Source organism: Puntigrus tetrazona, chromosome 4, assembly GCF_018831695.1.
Source record: "Puntigrus tetrazona isolate hp1 chromosome 4, ASM1883169v1, whole genome shotgun sequence".
NCBI lineage: Eukaryota > Metazoa > Chordata > Actinopteri > Cypriniformes > Cyprinidae > Puntigrus > Puntigrus tetrazona.
This window is the reverse complement of record NC_056702.1, coordinates 15,673,735-15,686,375: the sequence shown is the minus strand read 5'-3', so window position 1 is coordinate 15,686,375 and position 12,641 is coordinate 15,673,735. Positions and strand designations below refer to the sequence as shown.

The 12,641-nt window shown below is 33.6% G+C and overlaps 1 protein-coding gene across 3 annotated transcripts; it reads left to right on the top strand.

Moving 5' to 3' along the window:
• The first annotated feature begins 6,257 nt into the window (after positions 1-6,257).
• On the top strand, positions 6,258-11,557 carry tmem19 (transmembrane protein 19). Of its 3 annotated transcripts, none has more exons than XM_043236016.1 (7): positions 6,258-6,291; positions 6,878-7,027; positions 7,614-7,727; positions 8,007-8,144; positions 9,684-9,938; positions 10,654-10,863; positions 11,183-11,557. In XM_043236016.1, exons 1-7 carry the CDS (start codon positions 6,273-6,275, stop codon positions 11,344-11,346), a joined length of 1,050 nt encoding a protein of 349 aa, XP_043091951.1. In that variant the 5' UTR covers positions 6,258-6,272; the 3' UTR covers positions 11,347-11,557. The 3 variants fall into 3 exon arrangements, with proteins under 3 accessions (XP_043091951.1, XP_043091953.1, XP_043091952.1); XM_043236018.1 differs by lacking the exon at positions 6,258-6,291 and adding an exon at positions 6,352-6,508; XM_043236017.1 differs by lacking the exon at positions 6,258-6,291 and adding an exon at positions 6,352-6,508 and having other exon boundaries at positions 6,875-7,027.
• Positions 11,558-12,641: the final 1,084 nt, after the last annotated feature.

Below are 12,641 nucleotides of genomic sequence, written 5' to 3'. Positions count from 1 at the left end.
TTTACCCCAAACAGGCATACCATGAGTATGTCAGTTCCAAAACACCTGAGAAGAGTTAATCAACCTCCAACTGGTTACCCAGAGTTAATGCGTGTGCACAGTGCACATATAAAGACATTTTCAATGGATTGCCGATTTCACAAGTCACCATGGAAACTCAAAGCGAAAAAAAGAGAGCAGCGTATTTCACAGAGGCGGAGTTGGAGGTTTTAATGCACGCTTATGAGGAGTTTAAAATTAAGAAGCAATACAGCTGCATCAGCTTAAGCAAGAGAGTTGGCTTGGCAAAAAATAATGGACAGAGTAAATGCTTGCGTGTATTAAATTACAAATTTGGTATTGTCTCCCGTTTTATTATAATGCAAAATAATGAAGTATGACTTATACATCCTTTTGAATATGTTTTATCATTATGAAAGCATTTACTTTTCCTGCCATTTATTTCTTTAGTTTAAAATAATAATGTATATTTCTTATTTAATAAGGTGTAATCCTTCTGGAGTCACAAGAACTTTAAGCCAAGTCAAAATGAAACACACAAAAAAAACACATTCTGCAAAAAGGTAATATTTGATTACACAATTACTGAACTATTATTATAAAAGGATTTAGAATATTCATTCTGTCATGCAGCTAATAGAAAGAAGACAGAAGCCCGTCTAACTGGCGGGGGCCCACCACCACCTCCCCTCATCTGAGGAGCTGGCTCTGTCCCTTAATAAAGGGCAACCAGTGGTTGCTGGCATTCCAGGGGACAGTTCATTGCACACACCATGCACCCCAAGTGATGGTGAAATATAAGTTTACCTCTATGATTTGTTTTCATTTTTGTCCTAATAAATTACTATCTCTGTCACTTAAAGGCTTTTTGAAAAAGATGAATTTTTTTTATGTAGGCTTATTTTATTTAACTGCATATGATGTATAGGCTACTGTGATCTTAGACTGACATGTTACTCTTTTCATGTATTATTTTCTTTGATAATATTGAGAATTTTATGGGTTGTGTGTTCTTATAGATACTGATGGACGAATTGTATTATTGGACTCTCCAGAAAGAACACAGTCTGTCACAGTTGTAAGTGATTTGTTGTCAGGTACCTTTAGTTGCTTTTAGGATTTTTGTTTTTTTTGCCAGATAATGTATACTTAAATATTTCTCCTGTAGGATGAAGATGATAAAGATGACGATGAAGAGACCACATCTGCTGTGACAGAAGTGGACAATGCTGGTAGATCCACTGAGGTATGATGCATACCATTATAATGTATTGCCCTTTTTTGCATTAGAGTAACAAACTGTCATTGTCCTTTCACAGTACATACCTAGGGATTTGCCCACAGATGATGGTCCTTCAACCTCGGCACACAATCTGAGCAGGGTAACAATTTGTGTTCAGGTGTCCATATTTTAATTATATTGTCTAGTGACAGCAAAGGAGCTGTATAAGGTCCATCTTCAAAAACAAATAAGAAAAAGTGACATGGAGATGGACCTTATACAGCTTCAAACGCAAGAGAAAAGGCTCCTCGTTAAAAAAGCAGCACTTGAAATTGAATTACTGGAGCATCGCCTTAAGGTGAGAACTTGTCTGAATATTAATCTGTTGCATGTTAAAAGTGTTGTGTGTGTGTGTGTGTGTGAGTGAATGTATGTATGTATGTATAAAAAAAACTTACAAAAAACGGCCAGACGCAAAAAACCTAAGTGCTATGCACAGAATGTTTTCTGTGCTAAGCGCAGAGGTTTGTCACATTTGCGATATGCGGTTTTAAAAGACGTGTTCAATAAACTAACAAATCTTTTGAAAAACGATAACGCTCTTTTAAGTATTTATTAGGGTATGCAAACACATCAATACGTGGTCTTATAACCCTTTCCTGACGACAAAAACCTCGTATAATTTGTGCTTCTACGTCCACAGGATCCTCATCAAAAGGGCACGCCATGCTCACCAACCTTCTGAAACGAAGTTACACTGAAATATAACCTGCTCCCGAGCAGATTATCTTCAGAGAGTCAGTTGCTATGGTTACATACATACCCACAAAGTTACCTCCGTTTTTTGGAACTGAATGTTGAGGTTATCCACGAACATAACCTGCTTTCTGGAATACCCCCTTGGACTCTTTGTTGTTGATTTCTTGTCCCATGTGCTCTGGGTGCCCTACTTTCTGTTAATTGTCTCATTGTGTTCAGGTGTGTCTTGTTAATTTCGTCATTTGCTTTGTGTATATAAGTTCCTGTCTGTCCTAGGTTAAATTGCTCGGTGTTGTTTTTAGTAGTGTCTTTGAAACGTCTTTAATATGTATAGTTTTTGCCTGCCTGCAGTATTATTTACTCGTTTGTGAATGATTAAAAATGTTAAAGGTTATATTCTCGTTGAGTGGTCCTTCCCTCAACCACACAACATCATTATCATTTAACCTCAGTCTTGGCGTTGGTGGTGTATTTTTTGAAGTATAGCCTTCCTGTGATAGTACAATATAAGATGTGGATTGTAAGTCTTTTAACAGCCCCTTTGATCAAAAGGATTATTAACAAAAAACTAAGCTCGTTTTCACAGACATCAACAATAAGCATGAGAACCTCAACAATAGCAATCATCAACAAGCAAGTCACAGTGCATTCTGGGTGCCACCAATAAAAACTCACCCATGCATTGCTGAATCAATAAATTAGTTGATCTGTTTATCTGAATATGCTGTTTGTCACCCCTGTTCATATGCTGACTCTTGATGTATGTGTGTGTCTGAAAGACCCTCCCCTTATATTTTTTTAACCAAACAATTAAAAAGAAAACGAAATAGATTATGATGACATCTTCTGATGTAAAATTACAGGGCTCCTATAATAAATATAAATAGAGATCAATCTCTGAATCAGTTTAGCAATTCTTGTCAAATGAGGGTTATGTAAAACCACAGTCATTACCTTTTCTATTAGCTTATCTAACTATTGCACAGCAGGCAAACAAAATGCAATTTTTTTCATGCTATTTTACTCGCTTAAGCATTTCATTTGATTAATAATAATAATTAAATATAATGTGTTTAATTAATTAATTAATAATATTGCTTGTAAATTTACAAGCAATATAGTGAATCAGCTTTTACAGTGTGTGTGTGTGTTTTGGAAATTCAGTCCAGAAGATGTGTACTAGCACCCCCTACCATATAAGAATGAAAAAAACGGATTCTAGGACATTTACAATACTTGTGCTCACAGGAGCACAAGTATTGCTCAAATATACTTAGTTTTTTATAAGTATAAGTCAAATATGCTTAAAGTACAGAAAAAGTACATAAAAGGTAGACTAAAAGTATATTTTCCTATTTTAGTTTAAAAGACGTACACTAATAGTACACTTGAATAAGCATGTTTTCTCAAGGGTTCCCTTAAATGTATAAATTTCCTCTGTCGATAACAAAGTCAAAGTTCTGCTCTGCTTCCCTCTCTCAGCTGTTTTAAAATTCCTTTAATGGCTGCTGCTTCTTCGTCTCATCAAGTCCTCTGTTGCAATGCCATATATATATATATATATATATATATATATATATATATATATATATATATATATGTATATATATATATATATATATATATATATATATATATATATATATATATATATACACACATACACATACAAACAAATAGCTAAGACAATTGAACACATAGCTCCATTAACTAATTTAAGCCATTAATTTCACATTGAAACATTTAAGAACTTAAGAACATTTAAGAGTTGTCAATACACACCTTTAAATCTAGTCGTCTTCAAGATTAACAATTAAAATCCACCCTCTGTTTGTTTGAAAATTCTGTAACGGCCACAGCAACCAATAAGAGTCTTGTTGCTATGTTTAATAGTTACATAGAACAATAGTTACTAATAGAACATTGTTATCCCCCTATCCCCCTTTTTTCCAAACTCAGGTCACTGCTGTCAAAACACTTAACACAGTGATGTGTAATTGTAATACGAATTGTACATTTTTAATACATATAACAAATCATGTGAATCATTTTCTAAAAGCCATGCACTCAGGGATTCCGGATTCATTGCTTCTTTGGCATTGACTGCTATTGTACTAAACTGAATTAAAACTAAAATAAGACAAATATTGATGTCAGTAAAAACTGTCTTTTGCAGAGCTTATTTATTTAATTGTAATTATTGTAATAAGTATTTTTATAATTGATAAAACATTCCACTGTAGTTTTATTGCATATTGTGATGTTCTCTGATTTCTTAGAAATTTCTTAGTTTCTTAGAAATGCTCTGATTGGTCATGCTAATGAATGTACTGTAGAACTGCAAAGTTCATCTGTGGCTGTTTTGTTGCCCACTGCCAACAAAAACTGGCCCCAAAACTATCCTAAACATAACCGCAAACTGCAATATGCCACTCCTATAGTAAACTATATATTTTAATGGCAGCAGCTATTTGCACTAAATGTAAATAGCGATAGAGGCTAATACACCTCGGTATTGTAATACATTATTAAACAGCATGCAATAATAACTTATTGACTGTATTTTTAAAAAATCAAATTATTACTTTATTGGGGGGAAAAAATCCTCCCTACACCTAACCTAACCGTACCCGATACTTTATTTCAAAATTTTTGATTATTTCTTTTTCTGATTTGAAATTTGAAAAGGAAGAAAAAGTTCGCTAAAAGGCGGGTTCAAACCCTTGTTGATCACATCACAAAGAAATAACAGCACACATTTTAATGAGCCACTGGAGCGTACAATAGTTAGCTGTCTTTTAGGGGTATACTAAAAGACAGCTATTGTCAACATTCTAGTAATGTTGCATGATGTCTGTTAAAATTTCGTTATCTGGAAAGCATCTGCTGCCTTCAGGTATGGTACCTCTATTTTCAAAAAGGAGCTTACATAAGCTCAAAGGCTCCCAACCAGTTTCTCTCCCTTACAAAAATCACCTTACACTGTTTTTACAGCACAGTTATATCACTAGTGAAATAAAAAAGTCAACATGCAAACAACGCTTTAGAGTAGCCCAATATTTGACTTGGTAACTCTCCTGATCTGAGATGATGTCTGGCATGTTGAAATCAGCAATTAAGTGTTGCAGAAAAGAAAGCCCTTTTAATATCATGTGATCTATCTCTTGATATGCATTATCATGCTTTTTCATGCTCAAAATCACACTGAGACACACAAGTCATTTCTTCTTCTCTGGGTAAGTGAATGCTTTGATCATTTAATTCTTGTCTGTCATAACTTTATACCACAGTTTGTAAAATGTGTCCATGTCTGTAAATAACCTGTAATAAATCTGTAACACCAAATGTGCAGATCAATGTGGTCGATATATTGATAGTATGAAACATAAAACATAGATTAATAAAAGATAAAGTTAACAGTTAGTTAAAATAAAATGTAGATGTATTAAGGTATTATATAGTGTGTTACACTGAGATTATATAATCTTGTGAAACGTTTTATCACTTTTTATCAATTTATCACACTCTTGCTGAATAAAAGTATTATGTTAAAATCATTTAATGGCACCATTTGAACATTTGAACAGTATGTATATTGTAACAAAAACATTGTTTTCACCTTTTATAATAGCATTTTTCTAACTTGGATTAAAAGCTTGTAATCTTTTATGTAAAATTCAAGTTTTATTTATATTTTATATAATTTCTAATTAAAACATTAGAACATTAGGCCTCTTAAGTGCCGCTTGAAATTTACATCTAATATGAGCATTTTTAACAGACTTCTATATTTATGTTTAGCATTGCATAGAAAAGGACCTATACATTGTTACTAGAGTAAAATAGCTGAACCTAAACACAGAAGCCTGATCAAAATGCTAATCAGGTAGTGCAGTACGAAAATGCAGATGCCACTTAAAATCTTTTGCAATTGAAGAAAAATGATAAGTATTGCAGACTCGTGAAATAACAAAACGTGGGTATACCAAGAGTACACGCAAATGTAGTGTGCTTATGTAAAAAAAAAAAAAAAAATCTGTGACGCGTTTATTTTTGTATGTTATATATTAACAAAATACAGACAGTAGCATTTGAAAAATTTATTTATTTTAAGATTTATTATTTTTCTTAAGGTCCGCTGCGCTGCGCTGAAGAAACTTATTTTCACTATAATAATGGCTGTAGTTTCTCTGGTCTGGTTGCAGTACATTTACTAGGTGGCACTAGAGGCGTTTGTGAAGCTACATAACAGTAAAGAAGATACTACACGTAGATCCCGCCCGATTGACAGATGATTTCCACCAATCAAGGTAAAGCTGCCATTTTTCTCTTCCGTATGTTTCTATCCTGATAGGTCAACTGGGCGGCGCTGTTTTAGTTGAGCTGACCGGAAATCAGTCCATTTGTTCACAGAGAAATCAGCTTTGTGTTTTTACTCATATTACTTTTACAAACTGTCAAACGTGGCTGAACATCGGGAAACATGGAACAAGTCGGGAACAAGTATTTGCGCCAGGATTATTTCAGGTGTTTTTGACTGTAGTTTATTGTTCAGTGTCATATATAGACTGCCAATATACAGAAATCATAATCGTTTCTTCAAATTACCATACTTAATACAGTTATATTTAACACTGTAAACGTACAATAAATTGCATCCACAGATCTTAAAATGTTTTTGTTTCTTTTTTTCTATTCAGAATGATACTGTAAAACACGGTTGTTAGTATACTACTATTAAGTCAATGTTAAGTTATTATCATTCAATATATGGAGCTGTACAGAAACGTTGTACGAGGAGGTAACAGTGGGATTAACAGTCCCTTTTAACATAAAATGAAAAAAATAAACAACACTCTTGACATTAAACTCTGTTCCATCTGATTTTCTCAGTAGCTTTGCATTCCTCAATGAACATGCAATTTGAGGATGGCATATTCATCAAAGATTACATCAGGATGATGGCGTACATGATCGTGTTTTGTTTCACACTGGCAATTTCTCTATCGTTTTGGATCCTTTCCATAACTGCCAGCACATACTATGGTGAGAGTTCACTTTCTAAGCTCTTTTTGAATACATAAAGGTTGTGTGCTAAACCAGCCTTATCGCCCAGTCAGTCAGTATATTGTGTATGAAAGGGCCTCCTATGGAAACATTTCTAAATGTAAGCTTATTTGAACTTTACTGTGACAAAAATTTGTAACAATTGACACTTCTACATTATTCTTTCCACCATCTACACACTTGGTGCATCCCTAGAGCTTTCAGCTTTTAGACATAACCATGATGTCCCAACACAGAAAAAAATGGCTATTATTGTGTGTTTAAAGAAGAACACTAAGTTAAAACTATTAGTAGGAAAATACTGAGTAGATATTATTGTGACAATTAAGTATGGCAACAAATTACAAAGATGTTGTTTAAATGTAAACGTTAAAGTATGCGTTTATACAAAGTGCACTGCGAGCAAAATCAAAATGTAGATATTTCCAAATAAGTGCACATTTCATTTATATTACTGGATATGCATGGAAAAGTAATTAGTATTGTAATTAGCAAAATTGTATTGTAATGTAAAATTTTAAGGATTCTTATTCAGTTCATTCCATAAAAAAATACTGTTTTACAGGTACTCTGGAACCAGTATCCCCATGGCGGTGGCTGTTCTCTGTGCTTGTCCCTCTTTTCATCACATTTAGAGCCTATAAACGCAAAAATCTTGATCATGGTGGTGCCATAGGAGGTGAGAAATATATTTTGAGATTACAACTTTTAATGGGGTCATTTTAATGTCACATTTGTCATAGATCAGAAGAGGTACTTTTTCGCACAGAAAGCTCAATTGCTGCTTGTAGCTATAATTTGACATTAGCTCATTTGTGAAAGTGAATATTTAAAACATAAACTCAATATATTCTATAATAAAAAACAAAGAATCTTGTTCTTGCTGTGACTGCATTACTGATCTTGTATATAACTAGATTAATAAATTGAAAATTAACAAATCTTCATCTCTTTGCAGCGATGTTGGTTGGCTTTGTTCTTACTATGGCCAACATGAGCTTTTTTGGAGCTTTGTTGACCTTTTTTGTCACGTCCAGCAGACTAACCAAGTGGAAAGGAGACATCAAAAAACAAATTGACTCAGATTATAAAGAAGGTGTGTGTGGTTCTTTACTGGACAATTCTGACATTTCAGATTAATTTTTATGTGTTATTTCTTTATTTTTGTTGTTTATCTTTGTAGTCAAAATAGCTAATTGTACCGTTGTAAATTAATTTGGAGTATTGGTTTGACTTTGTAGGTAGACAAGAAAACAAATTTTGAGTGAATTCAGAAGAGTTTACAATGAGACTCAGTCCAATTTCAATTAATGATTCTATTCTGAATTTATAGATACTTATTTACAGAAGTATTTATTTCCTACCTGTAAAATTAAAATGTGGTATATGTAGAAATTGACTTAAAGGGTTACTCCACCCCAAAAGGAAAATATTGTCATTAATCACTTACTCCCATGTCGTTCCAAAACCATGAAAGCCCTGAACACAATTTAGGATATTTTGGATGAAAACTAGTCTTTTGACTGTTCCGTTGACTGCCAAATAATGCACACTGTCAAGGCCCAGAAAAGTATGAAAGGCATCGTCAAAAATAGTCCATTTGCCATCAGTGGTTTAATCTGAATTTTATGAAGTGATGAAAACTTTTTGTAAGCAAAGAAAATAAAAATAACAACTTTATTCAACAATTTGTCTCCTCTGTGTCTCACCGCATCACCATAGAGCCATTTTAGAGTATCAGCTGAATGCAAACTAGGATACGCATTCTACATGTATTCACGCTTTGATTTGAATGAAAACAGCATATCCATGTGGTCTGGCTGACACAAAACAACATAAGCAGTTTGATGTGGAGTGACACAGAGGGCACAAATAATGGGGTCCATGTGGTCTGGCTGACACAAAACAGCATAAGCAGTTTAATGTGGAGGGACACAGAGGACGCAAATCATGACTTGTGTGTCTAAACTGTTCAGTAGTATAGGTGCATATTGAGAGGTGAGAACCAAAAAGAACTAAGTGACATTTCACCAACTTTTCAGGAGAGCCAAAACAAGAATTCTATCATGGTTTTATTTGACTTTGTGCGCTGATTTCATTTTTTTTCTAATACAAATTTGTACACTCATGGATAACAGTACTTTGCTAGTAGAAAGATCTCATTAAGAGCTTTTGTTATATATATATATATATATATATATATATATATATATATATATATATATATATATATATATATATATATATATATATACACATACATATACATATACATACATACATACATTTCACCAAAAATGCCACCTACTCCCTTCTGGTTCACTTCCCTTTAAAGCAAATTTAATGTTTACGTATTGAAATAATTAAACCATTTCCAATAAAGATCTGTAAAGCTTATTTGGGTTTTACAAAATTATCTTTAAATTATAGTGTCTTGAAAAAGAGCTGTTTCTTTTTTTGGTTATTTTAGAGATATATGATTTCAAAAGACAAAAAGAGTTGTTGATTCACGATTAAGTGCAAATAACAATATACCAGTATTTAATGAGTAAGCTTTGAGCTTAAGCTTTTTTTTTTTTGTTCCTGTACAGAATGCTCATTAATAACATTACTTGTGTGTCTTTAATCTCTGTAGGAGGCCGGAGAAACTGGTTGCAAGTTTTCTGTAATGGAGGAGTTCCTACTGAATTGGCCCTGCTCTATATGATTGAAGTTGGCCCTGGTGAAATACCTGTGGATTTTGGGAAGCAATATTCTGCTTCATGGATGTGCTTATCACTCTTAGGAGCCCTGGCTTGCAGCACAGGGGACACCTGGGCTTCTGAAGTTGGTCCTGTGCTTAGTAAGACAAAGCCCAGGCTCATCACCACTTGGAAATATGTCCCAGCAGGTACAGATTTCAAAAATTAAATGATTGAAATTAGCAGAACATTTTTAGTAAAATACGTTGTGGACTGATTCCACAGATGTTTTGAAAAACAACATGCAATATCCAATGTCCAGGATCTGATTGACTTTTTTCAGCAGTCCGGCTACTCAAAAGTTGTATTAGCCAAAACAAAAATATCATAAATAATTCAGATTATCAAAATAACAGTATAGGTTTAAATGTATTTACAATAAAATCTAATTTTGAAGGAGTAGTAGCCCCAGTTAAATCTTATTTAAAAAAATACTTTGATACTTTGGATTTTTCTGATACAAATTCTGATTTTTCCCCAATATAGCTGGTAAGGTATATAGTGGATAACCTTTCAGCTATTTCTTTTCATCAGCTGTTTTGAGTCAGAGCACTCAACATATTTCATACTTACTTTCATAAAAACGTACATTATTCTCACTATGACACTGATGAAAGTCATAAAATAATGGCAGCAAATTCCCATGCCATTTGCCACTTTGTGTCAGCATACACCAGATCAGCTGCAACATTAAAACCACAATGCCTTCAACCCCCAACATTGCAAATAATAAATTGGCAAAACAGTGACAGAACATAATAGCCTCCATTTTGGCAATTGAGTTCATAGTGTAGCCTGTCTCTATTTTTTTTTTTTCACATTTGGAGGATTGGTGAGTGTTAACTGATATACAATGGTTTATAGGCACGAACGGCGGAGTCACTACTGTTGGATTAGTGGCCAGTGTCTTGGGTGGAGGCACAGTGGCAACAGCGTACTACTTCACGCAGCTCCTTTTGGTAAAAGATCTGCACTTAGCAGTTCCTCAGTGGCCTATCATCTTATATGGAGCAATAGCTGGACTGTTTGGATCTCTGCTAGATTCATTCCTTGGTGCAACCATGCAGTATTCAGGTAATCTGTCTTATTATTATTGAAGGTAAATAAAATCAAATAGAGTAAATAAATTTGTAGATTTCCCCCCGTGTTCAACCACAATAATTATTGCAAGTTTCTTGCAATAGCCTTACTAACAGTGCTGTGCAGTGCAGTGGACACGGAAAGCACTGAATGATTACTGAATCTAAAAATCCCAGTATCAAAATTTTAATCAGTGCCTATAGATGTTTATAATGTAAAATCAAATGTAATAATTCCACATCTTTGAAAATGCTGTCACCTACTCTGTATTGTTATCTTGGTGTTTGATTTATTTATTTTTTTTTCCATCAAGGATATGATGAATCCATTGGGAAGGTTGTGAGTTATGAGTCACCGAGTGTTAAAAGAATATGTGGGAAACCCATCCTGGACAATAATGGAGTGAATCTATTCTCTTCTGTACTCATAGCACTGTTCCTGCCTGGGTTTGCTTGGATATTCTGGGCTAGGAACTGAATTGTTCCTAGCCCAGAACAATTCTATTACCATAATGCCATTTTTTTTTTTAAATCAAGCATTATTCAAACTCCCAATGTCTTTGTTTGTACACATTATATTGAGATTTTAAAAATGTAAAAATCACAATGTGATGTCAGAGATCAACACATTCAAGTATTCCATTGCAATGTATGTATACTTTGTGAAATAAAGTACTCTTACACACAAAGAATTGGGTTCTCCAGCCATTCAAGCATCCATTTCTGTTTACTGTATACAGATATATAAAATAATATTGTTTAAAAGTAACACTCACCAAACGCAAGGTAGAAATAGCTTCAGCACGTAAATAAAATGAGAATAATTTGTAATTGACATAAGGAAATGACATATATTGGGTAAAGATAGCAGTAACCGCTCCTGTTCCAGTTATTTACTTGAAGTCTAGATTATGACAACAAAACCATAACTAGCATGTTTATACAGACCCATGACCCATTCTACTCTCTCCTAAAAACATTGGAGCCTCAGCTGCTTGTCATTGCATTTATGTACATTTCCTTTAGTTTGGAGTCTGATTTAAGATAGGATGGTATATGTGGTGTGGAATTACAAATTTAAGAATCTATTTAAAATATGATGAACCTATGTTCTGAAATAGCATCACATGAAAAACTAAAGTGAAATACATTGTATTTAGCTTTTACGGTAAAGATAATGAAATCATCAATACTGTTAAACAAAGTTTGTCCCTGCCAGTAGCTGTTTTTTGTAGACATGTTTCCCAGAAGACAAATTAAATTTACCCTGATCTTCAAATTAAAATGAAAAGATTTGTGTTTTCTTCAGGCACATCAATGAGTATTTGAACCATTTGTAATATTTGTGTATGAGTCCCCCAGCAGTTATCAGTGTGAAAAGATGTGTGAAAAGAGCTCAAACTCAAGATGCTGAACAACCAAAGAATTTGTGGAACCTGAAAGATTTTTTTGAAGAACAAGCAGTTTAACTCTTCAAAACACACAACTTGGGAACACCAACAAAAGAAAAATGTATGTCCTTTTTGTCTATAAATTATTTTAAACATATTTAACTATAAACATATTTTTTGATAAATATCTTAGGCAGGTCAGTAATTTTGTATGATTCCTCTTATTTAGGTAAAATAGTTATTATTTTTCAGATGCTGCAAAGTGTAGTCTATGTAAAATTCAGACCATGGGCCTATTGAACAAAACATGGCAGTGTACACCATTGAAAGCACCACTGAAAGAAATGAGGCAGTCAAAGAAAATTAGTTAAAGACGCGTGAT

Excerpts from the sequence above, each read along its gene's own strand:
- tmem19 (XM_043236016.1), top strand. Across the intron at positions 7,728-8,006 it reads TCATGGTGGTGCCATAGGAG|CGATGTTGGTTGGCTTTGTT; the intron begins GTGAGAAATATA and ends ATCTCTTTGCAG. Across the intron at positions 10,864-11,182 it reads TGCAACCATGCAGTATTCAG|GATATGATGAATCCATTGGG; the intron begins GTAATCTGTCTT and ends TTTTCCATCAAG.